Source organism: Choloepus didactylus, chromosome 14 (genome assembly GCF_015220235.1).
Source record: "Choloepus didactylus isolate mChoDid1 chromosome 14, mChoDid1.pri, whole genome shotgun sequence".
NCBI classification, from domain to species: domain Eukaryota; kingdom Metazoa; phylum Chordata; class Mammalia; order Pilosa; family Megalonychidae; genus Choloepus; species Choloepus didactylus.
In genome coordinates, this window is record NC_051320.1 from 81559798 (window position 1) to 81578240 (window position 18443).

Consider the following 18443-nt stretch of genomic DNA (forward strand, 5'->3'; position numbering starts at 1 on the left):
AGGAAGCGAGTGGGCAGAAGAGGAGAAGGGCCTCACTGCAGAGGAGGCCAGGCCTGTTGTCAGATCTCCTCCCTGAGGACCTTCGTAAAGCAGCGTTTCCATATCTGTCTTCTGAGATCGGGTGGGCCTGCTAGACTCCGGGGAGGGACGATGGGAATTTGATGAAGAAGCCGTCATTATCACCTGTGAGGGCTTGTTAGGGCAGTGCCATGTCGGGGGTGTAACCTGGAATCTGGGGTCAGCAGACGCAGGTTCAAGCCCTGTTTCTTCTCTGAGTGATACTGGGTGGGTCTCTTCACCTCTCTCGGTTTGCTCATCTGTAACATGGGGATGACACAGCGTCCAAGGTGTTTGGGGGGGCTGCCCCAGGTAGTGCTCCTGTGCGTGCTTTGCAAACAGTGGCATCTTCTATGCATTTTAAATGCTTCTCCCACTCTGTCTCCTGCTGCTGAGCTCATTATACGACACTGGTGCCATTCAGAAGGCCGACAAAAGTGGACTCCTTTGGAGTTCAAACCTTGGCTCTGCCACCTACTTCCTGGGCAGGTCACTTCTGCTCTCTGTGCCTCAATTTTCTGATCTGTAAAATGAGGACAACAGCACCCCCCAAAATAGGGTTGTGGTGAGCATTCAATGAGATACCACATAGAACAAGTTCTTACTAATTGTTAGCCATGATGTTGATGAGGAACAGTTTTAGAATACTTAATTATGATATAAGGATTAGAACATCTAGCAGAGGAATGAAGCAGGTGCTTACATTCTACTTTGAAATATTATTTTTAAAGATTACATTACTTTATAATTTTTATCACTCAAATTTTTTTGGTAGTATATTCAAAAATTGAGACTGTAGGGATCAATGCAGATTATTCTCATTTTAAGCAGCAGGTGGCGCTCATGTACTGTTTAAATTTTGAAAAAGCCTTAAAAACATACATATTCATATTTTCTATTTTAAAAGAAAGACTAAAGAAAAAAATGTTTAAAAAGGCCATTGTCTCTGCCACGGGGAGATAATTAGGGTATGTAAAACAGCCGATACAGTAATTAATGAGAGCAGTGACTCCAGAGTCTCGAAAAGCTTTACTGCAAAACTGCGGGAGTCTAATTGACCTCGCTGACACAAGAAAAAAAATCAGGAGCACACACACAGCAGGGGAGGGCTGCGTTTTACCCCTGTGGACTCAGAACTAAGCCAGGGAATCCTGAGCCGCAGCTGGAAAGGCTTTGAGGAAGTAAGTTCCGTGAGGGAAGGGTCTCCGGGCGCCTCATTCTCATCCTTACTGCCAGTGTACTCAATGATGGACGCACAGCAGATGCTCGTCACCGGTTGCTGGGTGAATGAATGAACACAGGGCAGAAGTGGAGTCTGGAAACCCTGGACTCAGTTTCCTCACTGTAGATATGGAGAGATGTGGCGATCTGGGGTCGTGTTCTCACTCGATTGTGTGGCCCCGAGCATGGCCGTCCCCTTCCCTGGGGGTCATTTCCTTCTCTGTGGAGTGAGGAGGTGGGAGTGGATGACCCTGCTCTCACCTCTGCTGCTTTGTGATCCCATGTGGATTCTATCCGGATGCCTCCTCTACGACTTGAGGAAGTGGGTGCTCATGGGCGGGAGCGGTCAGTTCGTGCCCGTTTTGTTGGAGGATCTGCATGCGTCTCCTGGGAAGACAGCGTGAGGCTGCGTTGGGATTACGTGATCATCTCCTCAATTCTGGTTCTGCCCAGACGTGCTGCGTGATCTTGAGCGAGTGGCATAACCTCACCATTCCTTCTCTTTGAAGAAACAACAGTCTCCCAATGATTGTGTGTATGAGCAGTAGAATAACACTGTCCTCAAGTACCTTGCAGAAACAGAAATATTCTCCAGTCATTGAGAGTCTGTGGCACATTAAAAGGGCAAGTAAAGGTCCATGGGGGACATGCCATGCCGTTTGGATTTTATCTCTAATATATCCCTCATCTGATCCCCTTTTCATATCTACGTGGGCCTCCTAGAGGGGTCTCTATTCTAAAGCACAGACCTCGGCTTCTGGTTTGTACCAGGTGTGGCAGCCATGGAAATTCACCACTAGGAATTCCTTCAAGAGAAACTGCGGCAGGGAGCATAGCTGACCCACAGCCTCCGGCTGCTGCCCCATCCACGCCACCCCCAGGCTGCTCCCTGCTGATCTCAACACGAGAGTTCTCTGAGAAACAGCTTTGGCCTTGGAACTGTCCATCGTCCTGGTTGAAATGTTTTCAGAACTGAGCTGTGCTCTGAGGCTCCTCTTCCCCAGCCTTTCCCATCCTCCCTCTCCTTTCACAAATGTCAGACTTGCAGCACGGTCTGAAGCTTCTCCCAGGCCACCCCTGCTCCTGCCCCCTCTATCCTCCACTGGAAAGGAATCTCCTGTACATCTAATCCCTTCTTGGTGTCTGCTTCTTGGAAGGCTTGGACTGGCATACCAGGGCCCCGAGGATTATGTCCTGGTCTCTGTTTTTGACCCATTCTCTGTCCACCAGATCATGTAGGTTGACTTTCTTCTTGATGAATTTGCTTAAAGCAAAAGTAAAGTTCCAACCAACCACCCAACAATATTTAAGCAACAGGGGATATATTATCTTTGACCAAAATGATGCTGGTTACAGCCGCACTGTCTATTCATCACATTAGGGGTCTATTTAATCAAACTTTGCTTGTTATGCTGCAGTTTCAAACCTCAAAATCTTGATCACAGTGGCTTACTACCCCAAAGGCCTATTTCTCACTTTCATTACACGTCAGCTCTGATCCATGTGTTGTTTTCATTCCAGGATCCAGGCCAAAGGAGCAGCCAATTTTGGGGCGTGTTCTTCTCATAGTGGAAGAGAAAGAGCAAGAAAGCTTGTGAAACCATGAGACTAAAGTTTCTACTGGAGTTGGCCTATGTCATGTCAAATCCATTTGCATCTCACTGGCCAAAGCAAGCCGAACCTGATGACAACAGACAGGGAATTACACTCTGCCCTCCCAGGCAGGCCCCACACGTTACATGACAGTGATCATTGGGGTATCATCCTCATATGGTGAGGGCAATAATGCAAAATATCTCAGCATCATTGGGAGGGGCCAGCAAATAGCACTCTATTCCCTGTCCAGGTTGTGAACCAATTGAGAAATCATACAAACGACTAAGATCTGGAGGACGAGATGCCACCTTCATTATTAATGAGGGTGAGTGGATGTGGTAGCAGAGAGTGAGAACCAAGGTGGGCTTGCTTTGTCCCTATCCACAGTCTAGTCTCCCCAAGATAAATCTGTATTTACAGAGCACCCACACTTTCTCAGGATACTGCTGCCCAGAGATCTGGGTGGAGAGGGAAGGAGAAAAGGACCCAGTGATCTTTACTTAGCACTTTTGATGGATTAGCTCCTCCTTATCAAGAAATATAGTCCCATGGCTATTGTCCACCAACCAGGAAACTCACTGAGCCTCCACGGGGAAGAGTCTGGGACAAGGGGCCAGAAGGTTTGGGGAAGAATTCCTCCTTGTGGACAGCAGGAGTAGGGAAGGGGCATTCCCATCTACCAATCCAAGGAAGACAAGGACCCTGCTGTGGGCTGGATGGATGAGTTGGGCCTTCCCTTCTATCACTGCTGGGTGTTGACTGCTGTTCTAGACTCTGATCTCTAACATGCAGTCAAAAAAGAGAAATCACAGTCTGATGTTGTGCTGGGGAGGTGGAGGGTAGACACCCTCATCCTAGATATTTTGGCCAGTGTGGTCTTCTTGGTCATGTATATGGAATCTGTCTGCGTAGGGCTGCAAGCAAAAATTGTCCCTGGCCACTATTCCCCTGGTCACTTTGAACTTGTGATAGAATTGTTCTCTCAATGGCTTGCAGGAAGGAGGAGGGGAAGTTTGCTGTTGGTTGGACATTGGCAACGGGGAAAGCTGGTGTTGGCTGCTGCCACTGAACCGCGGTTGGCATTTCATGTAGGCAGGGAGCTGGGATGTTAAGATTGACAAGTATCCTCCAAGGAGCAGGCAGTTCAAGAGGAACAGTTCATGTTTGTTCTTTATCTTTTGCTGAGAGTTCTCCCTGGTAGCTTTTTGAGGCTAAGAACTAGGGATGTTTCCTTGGTTACAAAGGCTTACTTACTAGGGCAAAGGTGGAGTGCTGGGTGCCACCTGTAGGTATTCAAAATGGCAGTTTGCAGGTGCCAGTGAGTGTGTGCACACATGTGTGTGTGTGCGTGCATGTGTGTGCATGTGGGTGGCATCTGATACATGCTTTGCACTCTTGCATCACTCTCCACCTCCCTTCAGTCCAGACCCCATGAATTCTCCAGTGCTTTTAGAGTTTATAAAACCCTTTCATATTCTTTATTTCATATGATCCTATTAACACTCAAAAATGTATTATTTTTCCCATTGTCAGAAAGAAAGGCTCAGAGAGCTGAAGTTGCTTTCCAAAGGTCATAAGTGTATGACAGGAACAGGTCTTTTTGGTTCTGGCTCATGCCACGTGGCCACCCATAATTTTTAGCTGTAAAAATCAGCATGATTCTCCTATCATCTCCCAAATCTCACTAATGAAAGAAAAAGTCTTTCTTTTTTGCAATGTAGTTTGCCAAGACTATATTTTGGGGCACCTATCAATCAATCGATCAGTAATTCAATCAATCAAATAATATTGACTGATACAGTGTTTGAGACAACGTGCTGGCCCCTGGAAATGGACGGTGAATCAAAGAAGGATCCTGACCCTGTGGAGTCCGCAGTCTAATAGTGAAGGAGACAGATATGCAAACAAATACACAGATAAATAGAAATTTGCAAATTGTGACGGTTATTAGGAAGGAACATGGCAGGGTTAGGAATCTAGTTTAGATTGGAGCCCTGAGGAGGTGACATTGGAGCCGGGGCCTGAAGCATGAGTAGGATTTAGCTGTTGAAGAGGAGGCATGGAACATTCCAGGCAGGGCAAACTGCAAAGTTCAGAAGGAGCTCACTGAGGAAATGAGGGGAAGCTGGTGTAGTTGGCAGGGAAAGAAGGGACTCAGGGAGAAAGGTTGGGAGGCAATTTCAAAAATATGGCTGAGACAGGATGGGGCTTAGCTTTGGGGTTTGAGAGAGACTTTGGGGAGTGAACCAAAAGGATGGAGATGCTGTCCCGGCTTTGTGTTCACATGTGTGAGCTTCCAGCCGGCTGTAGGGAATTCCCTTCCTTGCTCACGTTCACATTTCCCAGAGGAGAAACAGCAGCTGGCCTCAGGACTTAGGGGCCTTGTTCGCGGGCACGCAGCTCCCCTGCAGCATGCTTACTGAGGTCGCATCCATCTCAGCCGTCGGACCTCCTGGGACTGCTGTCCAAGGAAACCAGCTGGAGCCGCTACCTCCAAACCCTACAGCCCTATCCCCGCTCTCCATTTACTTCTAAATACGAGCAGATTTTATGTAACTGATGTCGTTCAGGTTGGAAAGCTCTCCAGTCCTGGTGAAGGAAAGAAAGTGCCTGGAGATGAAGCCACCCGTTTCCTTGCCAGGTTGACCAGGGCACAGGCCCTTTGCCTCAGAGAGGGTTTTGGGGGGCCCTTGGAGCCTGGGCCCTGAGCACCTTCTGACCGGCGCAGCCTAGGTGGTTATGGGAACCAGAATATTTCAGAAAAGAGAGAAAATGACTAAGAACACCTTCAGAGTTTAATGTACAGTTTCCACTGCTGACTTAATCCGAGAAGCCCCGGCAGGCAGTGTGTGTGTGGGTGCGTATATGTGGGTTTCCGTGCGTGTGTGTGTGTGTGTGTGTGTGTGTGTGTGTGTGTGTGTGAGGGGGGAGGGGGCAGGGTGCGAGAAGCCGCTGTCTTCAGCCCTTTCCTGGAACATCCCTGCTGAGAACTGGATCCTGAGTCAAGTAACATTTGAGTGGGATCATCCGTCTCCATTATTTGTTGGCTCCTTACTCAGGGAAGGAGGAAATACGGTGCCCACTTTACACATGAGGGAACTGAGGCTCCAAGAGCTGCAGTGACTTGTGCTCTGCTGACCTCCGTCATTGTTTTTTTCCCCTGGGAGTGCCTGTCGCATCTACGTGTCTTCTGCGCTAGACTTCAGGTCCGCGCTCTCTGTTCCCCGTGCCTCTAACCCTGGGTCGCCAGTAGAAGCTCACTGCGTTTTGGGGGAGACTTTTTACTAAAGTAAAACACATACGGAAAAGTGCACGAATCCTGGGTGTGCAGCTCAGTAAATTTTCACAAAGGGAACACACCCTGCAACCAGCCTCCACTGTGCTTGACCCACCCCACCCCTCGTTCCCACCAGTGGGAACCCCATCGCTGACACCACAGCTTAGTTTTGCCTGGGGATGGAATCATATATGCACCTTGTATTATGTGTGCTTGTTTATTTTCACTTCTGTTGAATATTCCATTCTGTAAATATGCCACAATTTATTTGTCCACTCTACAACATTCGGATTGTTTTAAGCTTGAGTCATTACGAACAGGGCCAATATAAATATTCTAATATAGGCTTTTAGGTGAAAATGCTCAATCAGTACTTGATGAAAGAAGAACTGACTTGCAACATGCACAAATCACTCATAAAGTGTATTACAACGAGGCCGCCAAACCCTTTAGATAGAGGGAAGCTTACGGGAGCTGGGAGGAGAAGCTGAGCAGAGGAGGACATGAGCGAGTCTCTGTGGAAGGCGATGGAGTGGGAGGAATGCTGAGTCTTCAGCTGATGGGCAGGGGGACCCAGGCTCGGTTTGGGGACTGGAAGCCTGTTGGGTGTTTGGTTTGTTTATTTGATTAGGAAAATGAATTAACTTTGGTTGCTGGATGATCTGGGTAGGAAAGAGAGAACCTGGGGAGCTGGGGAAAGGGGCTGCTGCACAGTTCAGTTGTGTGTTAATGAGGTTACTGGGGGCGTGGAAAAGACCAGCTGGGAGAAACGTTGGGAAGAAATAACTTCCCGCACTAGTTACTAAGGAGAAGGCAGCAGGAAATGGGTACAGGGCAGGTGGGATAGTAAACTCAGGGGAGAGAGTAAGGGGCTGCCACCTAGTGCTTTCTCCTTCTGCACTGACCTTGAAGTGTGGGAGAGTGCAAGGAGGAAAATCTAGGAGAACCACGGATAAGGTAGAGGGTTCAAAATAAAATGTCAAGAATTATAGGTACCCAGGTGGAAGGTTGAGAACCTCCAGGATAAACCTAATTGTTTTCAATTATTAGTTCACAAAACATTCTCTTCCTTTCTAATCTTTCTAATCTGTCATTTGCAGCATTTTTTATATGAAAATATTTCGTATTTTACGAAACTTCTTGGTCCCTTTCCATCCTCACAGTTTGAAGTGTGGGTGTTAGCTGGTTTTTCTGCTGTGCCTGTTTTATTGTTCTTTTCAAATTATCAGCTTTTGACTTTCCTTTTCCTCTGCTTTGTATTTTGTTTTCTACTTTATTAATTTTACCTCTTGTCTTTGTTATAAATTTTCTTCTACTTTCTTTGGATTTATTCTGTTTTTCTTTTCCTAAATTTTTGCAAGCTTAGCACCTTACTTTTTGATCTTTCTTTTTTCTAGTATTTTTTAAAGCTATAATTATCCTCTAAGTACCCCATTAGGTCAAGTCCATATGTTCAATGTGTAGTACTTTTATTATCAGTTCATTTCAAATATTTTCTAATTTCTGTTTTGATTCCTTCTTTGATCATTGAGGTTTTTAGAAGTGTATTTTAAATTTTCTAAATATGGTTTTCTTTTGTTAGCAGTTTTAAAATTTGTTGCATGGTGGTGAAGAATATGGTCCAAATGGTTGTCCCCTTTAGAATATTAACAAACACCGATTACCTCTACTTATATTGGAGATCAGTCAACTACTGTAGTCAGTGAGCCAAATCCCACCTGCTGCCTGTTTGTGTAAATAGAGTTCTATTGGGATGCAGCTGTGCCCGTTCATTTACATATTGTCTGTGGCTGCTTTCGAGCTTCAACCAGCAGTCGGACGGTTGTGACAAAAACCATATGGCCCATGGAGTTCAAAATACTATCTGGCTCTTTAAGAAAAAGTTTGCTGACCCTTGAACTAGATCCATTATTTTAGTAGGGTGGCAAAATGTGATTCTTATATTCCTTCTTCTATAATTCTAACTCTTCTTTATTTAATAGCTGGGGTCCTTCTAAAAGGAGAAACTCCCTAATCAATGGTTTGTTGACCCAGATATATTGCTTGTACAGGAAAGACAGGGTAAATGCTTGCTTTGTTTTTCTCCTTTACTGTTTTTTTTTAAAAAAATGAGTTGATTTCCTTCAAATATGACCATTTAAAAATTACCGTTTATGATATATTTGATGTGTTTCACCTCATTTGCAGTTATTTGCTAATATATTTTATGTGTTTTGATATTGCAAATATACTTTCTGTTTCCCTCCATTGTGGTTATTATTTTTACTGATGCTCAAGTTGTCCCATCTTTGCACGATGGGTATCTCTTCAAGTGGGCTCCTGAGCCTTTTGAGGTGACCCCTGTAATCTTTGATACCTTCTTTGCTTTTTGGTATAACAGTATATCCCAGGCTCATTATCAGTATATTCCAGACCTGACGACTATTTTATTTCTAACTGGAGGGTTTAGTCTACATTTATTTTGGTTACTGATATATTTGGATTTGGCTCAATCACCTGTTGTACTTTCTATTTGCCATTTTTCCTGCTTCATCCTTATATCATTTCTCCTGTCCTTTAATTTGATTAAGATTTCTTTATTCCCCCATCCTGCCTCTAACTGGGACTTATGTTTTATATTCTAATTTTTCGGTACTTACCCTTGATTTTAACACACATCTCAATAAACAAAGTCTAAAGTTAAATTGTATCTCTCAACTCCTGGAAAATGCAAGAACTTGGACAGCTTTAACCCTAGGGCCCCCCTTTTTTGATCTGACATATCATTGTCCATTTTTTGCATTCTGCATTGTTTCTATCCCAAATTAAACAGCAGGATTTAATTGATTAATTGATTTATCATTGACTTGTAAATGCTTGTTTAGATTTGCTCTCATTTTTTAAAAGACTAAGTTCCTTGTTTACTATCCTTTCTAGAACGTCACTCCTTTCGGGTTTTAATTTCCTTCTAGAGGAAACACATACATTGGTAACTTTGGCATTGAAGGTTTGTCGGTGATAAACTCTTTCAGATTTTCCCCCTTTTCCTAAAAAGTCCTCAGCTGGCATCGCTCAGCTCTACTCTGCCCTGAGGGCCTTGTTCTCGTGTGGACCCTCCACACATGGTGGCAGAGATCTCTCCAGGGCTGTATTATCTTACAGCCAGAGATCCCAGAGGCCCCCAAGAACACCTGTTTCCTGATGGTTTTAACCAGGACTTTGATTTACCTCGCAAGGTCACAAGCTTCTCTCTTAACCTGTCGCTTACCTGGAACTGAAGCGTCCAGCTTGACCAGGTGTACGTGACCTGCTCTCCTGAAGTCAGTGGGGTGGGGAAAGAGCCACCAGAACAACACACTGAGGATAAGGGAGAGGAGGCTCTCCGGGGAGCTGCAGAGGTGACCCCAATGCATCTGTTCATCACGATTATTGGACCACAAATACTAAGCAGGACATGTCCATCACTTTGTTACATGTGCCTTCACTGAAAGTAAATCAATAGTTTAGTGTTCGATCAGGCCAGCTTTTGGGCTTAAATAAGAGAAAAACAGGTCTGGATTCAGTGTCCGTTCCCTGCCTGCCTTCCCAACCATCCACCCAGGAGGAGGGACACTGCGAGGGGTCGGGCAGCCAGGCAGGTGCACCGCTCGGATGTCGCTTCAAGGAGACCCCGCCAGGAGGAGGGCAGTCGGTTGAGAGCTGGGGTGCTTGCAGGATGCGCTGCAGCGTTCAAGCAGAAGCCAGGACTAAGCATGCTGGAGGAGCCTGGGCCAGTACTTCTGCCCCTTCTAGGATCCTCCACAGGCAACCTTTGTGCAGCAGTTTCCCACTGGGCCGGCCAAGTTGTCCACAGAGTTGCACTGCCATTTGAGGCTCTTCTTACCCACTTTTCTTTCTGGTCCCCTCTCCATTCACGGATGGTCAGACTGGAAGCCTTTCTCTGCCTGCTCCTGCTCTGTCTTCCCTTCAACTTTCTTAACAACCCCCCCTAGTAAATCTCTCACACTGCTCAGTCTGTCTGGACTTTTAGCTTTCTGGAAAACCTGAACTGACACCGGGCCATCCTTGGCGGCCATCTGCTTTCTTCCTTTTCCTTCATCTTTCTTTATCTTTTAAAAAATCCTTCCCATCTCTCTATTTTCTTGCCTTCTGTCTGCACCCCCCACTTCTACCTCTGAACACACAAAATGGAAAAATTGATTTTGTGAGTGGTGTGAGAGGTGGCTTAATCCATGCTCACAATTTTCCTCTGAAGCTTTGGAGGGAGCCAGCTTTGGTCCTGCATTGAGCAGACACATGAAGGGGCTTTGTGGAGTGAAGGGCAGTGGAGATGCAGGGAGTGGCGATGCCAACTAGCTCCTCCTGTGTACCCTGGGCAGGGCTGGTGGTGGAGAGTGGGCTGCTCTCTCCAGCCTCATCTGACTTCTCCTTTCCCTGGGTCTGCATCAGCGTGGGGCCAGAATTACCCTTGTGGCAGTGGGGAGGGCAGCAGCATGGACGGGTAGGGATGAGGCCATCTGGAGTCTGAGAACTGCAATGACAATTCCACAGTCATTTTGCTCCTGCTCAAGATCTTTGGGCTTCCCCATTGGGAACAATTAAGTTGCAGGAAGGAGACTCCAGCCAGAACTGAACCTCCAAAAGCATGTTTCTGACCTCAGCTCTTGTCGACCTAGAATGGCTTTCCCTCCTCTCTGCCAACTCGGTACATCCCCACTTCAGTCCTGCTCATCTTCCAAGAAGCTTTCTTTGATTCGTCACTGTTATGGGTTGAATTGTGTCCCCCCAAAAGACATGTTTGAGTCTTAATACCCTATCTTGTGAATATGACCTCATTTAGAAATAGGATCTTTGATCCTATTGGTTAAAATCAGGCCAAACTGGATTAGAGTGGGCCCTAACCCAGTATGACTAGTGTCCATATAAGAAAGGGAGAACTGGACACAGACAGAGGGGAGATAGTGGAGAGACATACACAGAGAGAGCACGGCATGTGACAGACGAGGGGCAGAGGCTCTGCTACAAACCAGGGAGCACCAAGGATTGTTGGGCACTGTCAGAAGCCAGGAGGGAGACCAGGGACAGAGTCTTCTCTACAGACTTCAGAGGGAGAATGGCTTTCTGGAAACCTTGATTTTTGGACTTCGGCCTCCAAAACTGTGAGACAATACATTTCCGTTGCTTTAAGCCACTCAGTTCATAGTACTTCGTTAGGGAAGCCCTAGGACACGAAGGCACATGCCTTCTGGGAGATCCCTTTCTTTGCTTAGGCCTGGCCCTGCTCTCCTTTCCCTTCCGTCGTTCGTGCCCCAAGACTCAAGGATTCAGCCTGTTTTCCTCTGCACCGTAGCTGCCACATCCTAGTGGTCCTTTGGGTTCTTCTTACCCGACGGACGGAGGGAGGTTTGGGGTACAGGGTGTTTCCCTGCACATGGGAAGAGGAAAGGGGCTGGGGGGAGTTTGGAGGATACACAACAGGGGAGGGGCTCCACACCCCGGCCCCACAAGAGGCACCGTGCACCTGGGGATCAGCCTTGGCAGTGGTCCCCGGCCCAGGCTTGGGTGGTCTTGGAGCATGAGCCTGTCAGAAGAGCCACACAGAGGAGATGCGGAAGTCTCCCTCCCCCTTCGTGTGACCTAAGAGGAAGGGCGTGGGAAGGGAGCACCTCGGGCTCTGAGACTGAGTTCCCTGCCATCCCAGTGAGATGGCGGCTCAAAGCAGATTAAAACTTGATTTAGAAATGTGACGTTTCTTATACCCCATTGTTACGATGTCTGCAATTTACTTTTAAATACTTCAGCATCACAGTGTGATTTCATAAATGGGTCAATTAGTTTGAACCGTACCCTGCGTGCAGTCAGTTACCATAAATCAGGATCTTGCCTCCTAGGAGCGGCCAGCAATAATCACATCTGAAAGCTCAAAGTCCAGAAATGGCTAGGACAATCTGTTTTGCTACCCTTTTCCTTTAGCAATGCCAGGGACTTCACTAATTAGCACAATGAATTTAGACATGGATTTTCAAGGGTAACATTTGTGGGTTATTAATTAACATAATGGATACTAGAAAAGGGACTCTTACTGGCAAAATTAGTGGAACTCACAAAATGTGCATTGGTTTAAATATCTTTTAAACTCCCCACTGCTGGATAAGATTCTAGCAAGCCCCAGAGGCTGTATCTTCAGGGCCAGTGCCCAAGGCTTAGTCTCTAAATGATCTGTGTCCATTGCTGGGTCAGAAGATACTGGTTGCCGGATGTCAGTTATAAGGGTAACCAAATCCTGTCTAGTAGAATATTATCTTGTCATGTAAAACGTGGCTTGATCACATAATGGGCAGAGAGCTGGGTTGTCACTGAGCCCACAGAACAAGTTGCATGAACTATTTTTGTCTTCTTACTAATGTATACTTGTCTTATAAGTGACCACATGTATGGTAGTATCTGGCCCGAGTCCTGCTTTCATTATAACCTGGTCGTGAGACTGTGTGAGAATAGTTTAATCCACCCTGACCTTTAACCACGGGCAGATTCTGAGCTGCTGTTGTCTACCAAAAGTACCTAATAGTTGCACTTTTCCAAATTGGCTTAGGTCAGTTTGCAGCCTCCAGGTGGTGGAGTGAAATGCAGCCTGAATGCAATCACAGTCTCACGGAATTGCCACCACAGCTCTGCATGTGTTATCACCTCGGTTTTCAGTATAAAAACCTAAGGCTCTGGTACTTGTGAGTTGCCCAGGGTTATGCAGCTCTTCCTTGGCTGAGCTTAGACTCGAACCTGTGTCTGAGGAAGATCTGCCTCCATTGCACCAGGCGGCCTCCCCAGCTAGGCTTCACATCTTATACCAGAAGGGGCTCAGACACTTGTTTTCAGGGATATAACAATCAGGAGAGGAAGGAAGCAATTGCCTGGGGGCACCATGCTGGCTCATGCCAGGAATCACCAAGGGCACCTTCTGTTGGCCCTTCTTACTTACCCAGGACCCTGCTCATGGCTGGTCACGGCTCACCTTAGACCATCTACTTTGTGCGGCATTAAAAAAATAATTGATACTTGTGCCCTGCTTCAAACCCATCGAATCAGAATCTCTGGGATGGGGCACAAAGATTTTTAACAACCCAGCTGGGTTGTCCTCTATTCCAGGGGTCAGCAAACTTTTTCTGTAAAAGGCCAAATAGTAAATGTTTTAGGCCTTACAGGCCATGCAGTGTCTGTCACAGCTACTCATTGTGTATGAAAGTAGCCCCAGACTGTATGTAAACAAATGAGTGTGGCTGTGTTCTGATAAAACTTTATTTATGGTGCGGGTCGCAGTAGCTCGGGCGGTGGAAGGAGTAGCAGAGGCCGGCAGCCCTGCTTGGTGAAGTCTCTCGGCGCCCCTTGGCGGGCAGCACCCGGCAAGCGCCTGGCAAGCACCCGCTCTACTGCCAGGATGCCCAAGAGGAAGGTCAGCTCTGCTGAGGGTGCGGGGAAGGAGGAGCCCAAGAGGAGGTTGGCGAGGCTGTCAGCTAAGCCTGCCCCTGCGAAAGTGGAAATAAACCCCAAAAAGGCAGCGGGAAAGGATAAGTCTTCAGACAAAAAAGCGCAACCAAAAGGGAAAACAGGAGCAAAGGGAAAACAAGCTGAAATGGCTAACCAAGAATCTAAAGAAGATTTACCTGCAGAAAATGGAGAAACTAAAAATGAAGAGAGTCTAGCCTCTGATGAAGCAGGAGAGAAAGAAGCCAAGTCCGATTAATCTTGTAGTCCATGTCTTATCAGTGGTCCCTGTTTCTCCCTTCTTGTACAATCCAGAAGAATATTTTTATCAACTATTTTGTAAATGCAAGTTTTTTAGTAGCTCTAGAAGAAACATTTTTAAGAAGAGGACTGAAATTTCACCTCATCCCATTTTTTTAAGTGTAAATGCCTTTTTTAAAATGAGAAATCGTTTGCTGGTTGTTTATTTTTTGGTACAAACAGAAAATAGTGGGATATTGAATTATGGGAGACTTTGACTGTCTTGGTTGTCAACTTTAACATTCCGTAGGGTGGGAGATAGCAGTTTTTATACCCTGTAAGAAAGGGATAAGTTTAGCTTTCACATAGAGATAGCATGGAATAAGGAAAATGGAGGCAAAACCAGCTTAAACGAGCCCCGTGGTGAAGGGAAGAAACAGAGAATCTGTGTCAGCTCCTTATATGGAAAAGTAACCATGGTTACTGGAATGTAAAGAGATACGAGGTAAAATCAGAGGCGGGAACTCCCAGCAAAAAAAAAAAATTTTTTTTTAAACTGAATGAACTCTCTGGGATAGGCTAATCCGTTCAAAATCTCAATAATGAGCTAGTTGACTCTTTTAGATAGGCTGTACAAATTAAAAACTCAAAGATGAATTAGTTAGTGTTCTTGGATAGACTGTAACCTCTGTAGTACCCAGCCAATGGGGAAACAGGGGAGGGACTTGCGCATTAGGAGTAGGAGATTTAAAGATTGCCATTCTCTTCCTCTGGCGTGCCAGCCTACCACGTTTTTGGCTGTGTGCCCTTTCTTGCAAGATAGTAAATAAATTCTTTTTCCTCCAGAACCGGGTGAGCATTTTTTAGTATAATGCTTGTTTCTAACATACCCTATAACACAACACACACTAAAATGATGAACTTGCAGTCACAGTCTTGCATTTAATATATCTTGAACATTTTAAATTATTTCCATTCCCATGTTTTTTAGTAGATAGTTTCTTGAAACTGCTCCCTGATCTTGCTCTCCCTGTCAGAACTGTGTGTACTCTGTAACATTCTTGGTTGTGGTAGTCCAGTGTTCCTAATAATTTTTTTTCCTAATAAACTTTGTTATATGCTGTGAAAGATGGGAAATGTGAGTATTTAGTGTGTATGATATTAAATTGTGAATAGTGGGACTTACGATGTAACAGCTTATCAACATTTGAAGATATTGGTACTTGATATCCTCTGAAGTGGAAAACTTGCCTCCAAATTTTAAGCTGAAAGTCACTGGAATAACTTTAGAAAAGAATTACAACTCTGTGGCTTTTTAGATTTTCAGTATATACATTAATTGTGTACAAATTGTTCATAATGTATGTATACTGGTCTTCAGAACAACCAATAAAATCTCAATTATGAAAGAAAAAATATTTATGGAAACAGATATTTGAATTTTATGTAATTTTCACATGTCATGAATGGTATTCTTCTTTTATTCTCCCCTCCCCTCAACCATTTAAAAAGGTAAATCCATTCTTAGCTTGTAGGCTGTACCAAAACAGGTGATAGGTTGAATTTGCAGGGGGTGTTTGCTGACATCTGCATTATATCATTGCTGACTCCATCAAAATTTACTTATGCTGTCTTCCATTCTCTCAGCTTCCTACTTATTTTCAGGTGGCAGTTAAAGTATTAAATAAATCTGCTCTGGTAGCTCAAAACATCACCTTCCTCTGATAATGTGCATTTTAACTGAAGCTTCTGGTGAGAATGGTTTCCTCAAAGAAGGCTGCATTGGTAGAACATCCTTTGGACCTTGGGAAATTCTTTTGTCTGGAAGGGGGTTATCATAACCCATCCCAGAGGCATAGACACATAGAGTAGCAGGTCAAGAAGGTGCCTCAGATGGTCTCTTTTTGTTTAAATCATTTATTTGTTAATACATTCAAAATATACTTATTAAACAATCCTGGAGCTGCACTCTCCGCTCATAAGAGAAAAAAGTTTTAGCAAATGACAGTCTCGTGTCTTTGGTGTTTTCTAAAACATTTCTGCATTGGAACAGCCTTCCCAGCTCTTCTGAAGGTAGGAAAGGCTAAATTCATCCTTTTAAGCCCAGAGCAGGAGTCAATCCCTCTGGAAACCTCACTCTCCTCTCTCCTCCCCAGCCCAAGAGAAAGGACTAGTTCTTCCTCTGTGTTGCCCCGAACCCACCATCCTTCCATTTTTGCCCCTGTTTTATTGATTTATTAACTTACTTGCTTCCTTATTTGTCTCCCCTGCTAGACTCCTAGCATCCTGAGGGACTGTCTTATTCATTTCTATACCCCTTAGTCTGACACATAATAGGTGCTCCATAAACATGTGTTGAATTCATTCATTCATTCAACAGATGTTTCTAGGCCCCTACTTTGTGCCAGACACTGTTCTTGATAATAAGCAAACAAACGTAAATCCATCCCTGCCCACACAGCACGTACGTGGTACTGGGGATGTGTGATGTGGAGACAGGTAATAAATGAAATAAGTGAGCAAATTACAAGGTATGTCAGACAGTAATAAGTGCTACATACTATGGAGAAAAATAAAGTTGAGATAGGAGAGAAGGAGTGGCAGGGAGTGGGGATGGGGCTGTAAATTTAAATAGTATGGCAGGCAAAGACTGAATGGCAGTGAAGAGCTAGCCATATTGCCCCGTGGGGAAGAGCTTTCTGGATCGGGATGGTTAGTGTAAAACCCCCCGAGGCAGCGGTGTGACTGGAATGTCCTAGAACTGGCACGAAGGCCAGCTTGGCTGGAGATGAGTGAGCAAGGGGAAAAAAGTGAATTTTACAGCCTTGATTTGAAAGGCGAAGAGAATACAGTCCTCACCTTCTGGAGACTTAGAGAGTAAAAGGGAAACTGAGGCTCGGAGAGGCGGATGATTTTCTCAGGATGGTACGGAGTAGCTGGTTGGTGTTAGATGGGATCTGGACCTGGACCTCTGCCTCTGAGGACACTGCAGGCCCGCTGGAGGCCAGCACCTGGCCACGGAGACAAAAGGCCTTTTGTCCTGCAGGGAACACGTCCTTGGAGGGGGATGTTCAATCCGGCCCCATTCTGAGTCCGGGAGGCAGTGGCAGTCAAAGCCTTTCCACTGCCAGCAATTTTGAAGCTGCCTACATTTCTGCTCGACCTGGATTTGTCTTGCTCTGAAACCTTTTATCAGATGACAAGGTATTGCCCTGGGTGTATTCAAGAACAAGCCTTCACTAAAGCGGTTAGACAGACACTTCCCTTCAAAGCCAGAGACTGCCCCTGGGGATGGAACCACTTAGAGAGCGTTTTACATTTGCAAAACTCTGCTCTGACGTGTTATCATTTCTTTCTTTCAACCGCTCAGTGAGATTGGAGCACTTTCTGGAAGGCCCTTTCCATCTGGGGGAAAGGCGAAGGCCCCAGACACCATCATTGTCAATGGATTGTCATCATCATTGTCATCATTTTTGTTCGTGGCAGGATTTGGTAAAGTATTCGGTATGGTTCCTGCCTTTAAGAAACTTAAAATCTAGTTGGGGAAAATGTTCATTTATTCAGTCATTCACACATTCATTCAATAATCCTTTTCTTCTGCAAGCTTCTATTGGGCTCTTATTATATTCCCGAAATTCAGTTGTATGCCCCCTGCCCCGGGGCAGCTGTTAGGAGAAAGTATCGCTGGGGAATCATTGCTTAGTCTTAAAGGACTAACAGGGCTATATGCAGCAGGCAGAAAAATAGGGGGTGACCACTTATCCAGGCCGAGGGAGCAGCAGATGTAAAATGAGGAGGCCAGAAAGGGTGTGGCGTGTTCAGTGGGGCTGGGACTCTGGTGCGGCTGGAACATAGGGCCTGAGGGTTGGACTGGCTGGGGTGGGATGGGCTGGGCTGGCCCGGGGTCAGATCCCTAGGCCCTGTAGGCCCAAGGCACATTTTCCTCCAGGCAGGGGAGTGACCTGATTGGATACGGAATTTCAGGAAGGTCACTCTTTTTGTTGTGCAGAAGATGAAGTAGAGGGACGGGACAAGTTGGAGTGGACCTGCTGGAAACAACATGGAGCAAGATCCATGGAAAGTGGAGTGTAATCGGGAGGCAGACCTGGAAACAAAATTCTAGAATACTGTGTGGGAGGTGGAGTTATGTATGGGAGGAGGTTGCTTCTTCCCCTCACCTGATGTCTCCTTGGCTCTGGAGGGAGCCGTGTTAGAGAAGCACTCATGACATGTGCCCTGTCTCTGCAGGGATGGGTGGGCTGAGGCCTGTCTCAGTCCTGTGAAGCTGGGTGGAGAAGTCTGTCTGATTCAGGATAAGGAATCCCTCTTGCTCCATATTTATCAATAAAAGCATAAAGCATTGGTTCTCTGTCAGTTGACCCCTTTGTTGTATTTTTTAATTAATTCAGACCTGGGCAGGGAAGGCAGTATTATTACTGGGTCTTTACCAAGACCATGACAGAGGGTACTGTGCGAGCACAGAGGAGCATGGCGAAGCAAGGGAGTCTTCCTGAAACAGCTGTTGTCTAAGCCATCTTGAAGGACAAAAAGAATAGGACAAATGTATACTGGAGAAAAGAGCGAGTGGGGGCCT

At 45.7% G+C, this 18443-nt stretch overlaps 1 protein-coding gene across 1 annotated transcript; it reads left to right on the forward strand.

Annotated features, from left to right (window-relative positions):
* Positions 1-13562: 13562 nt before the first annotated feature.
* On the forward strand, positions 13563-13868 carry LOC119509622 (non-histone chromosomal protein HMG-14-like). Its single transcript, XM_037803590.1, has one exon. The coding sequence runs from the start codon at positions 13563-13565 to the stop codon at positions 13866-13868; it is 306 nt and encodes a 101-aa protein (XP_037659518.1).
* The last annotated feature ends 4575 nt before the right edge of the window (positions 13869-18443 follow it).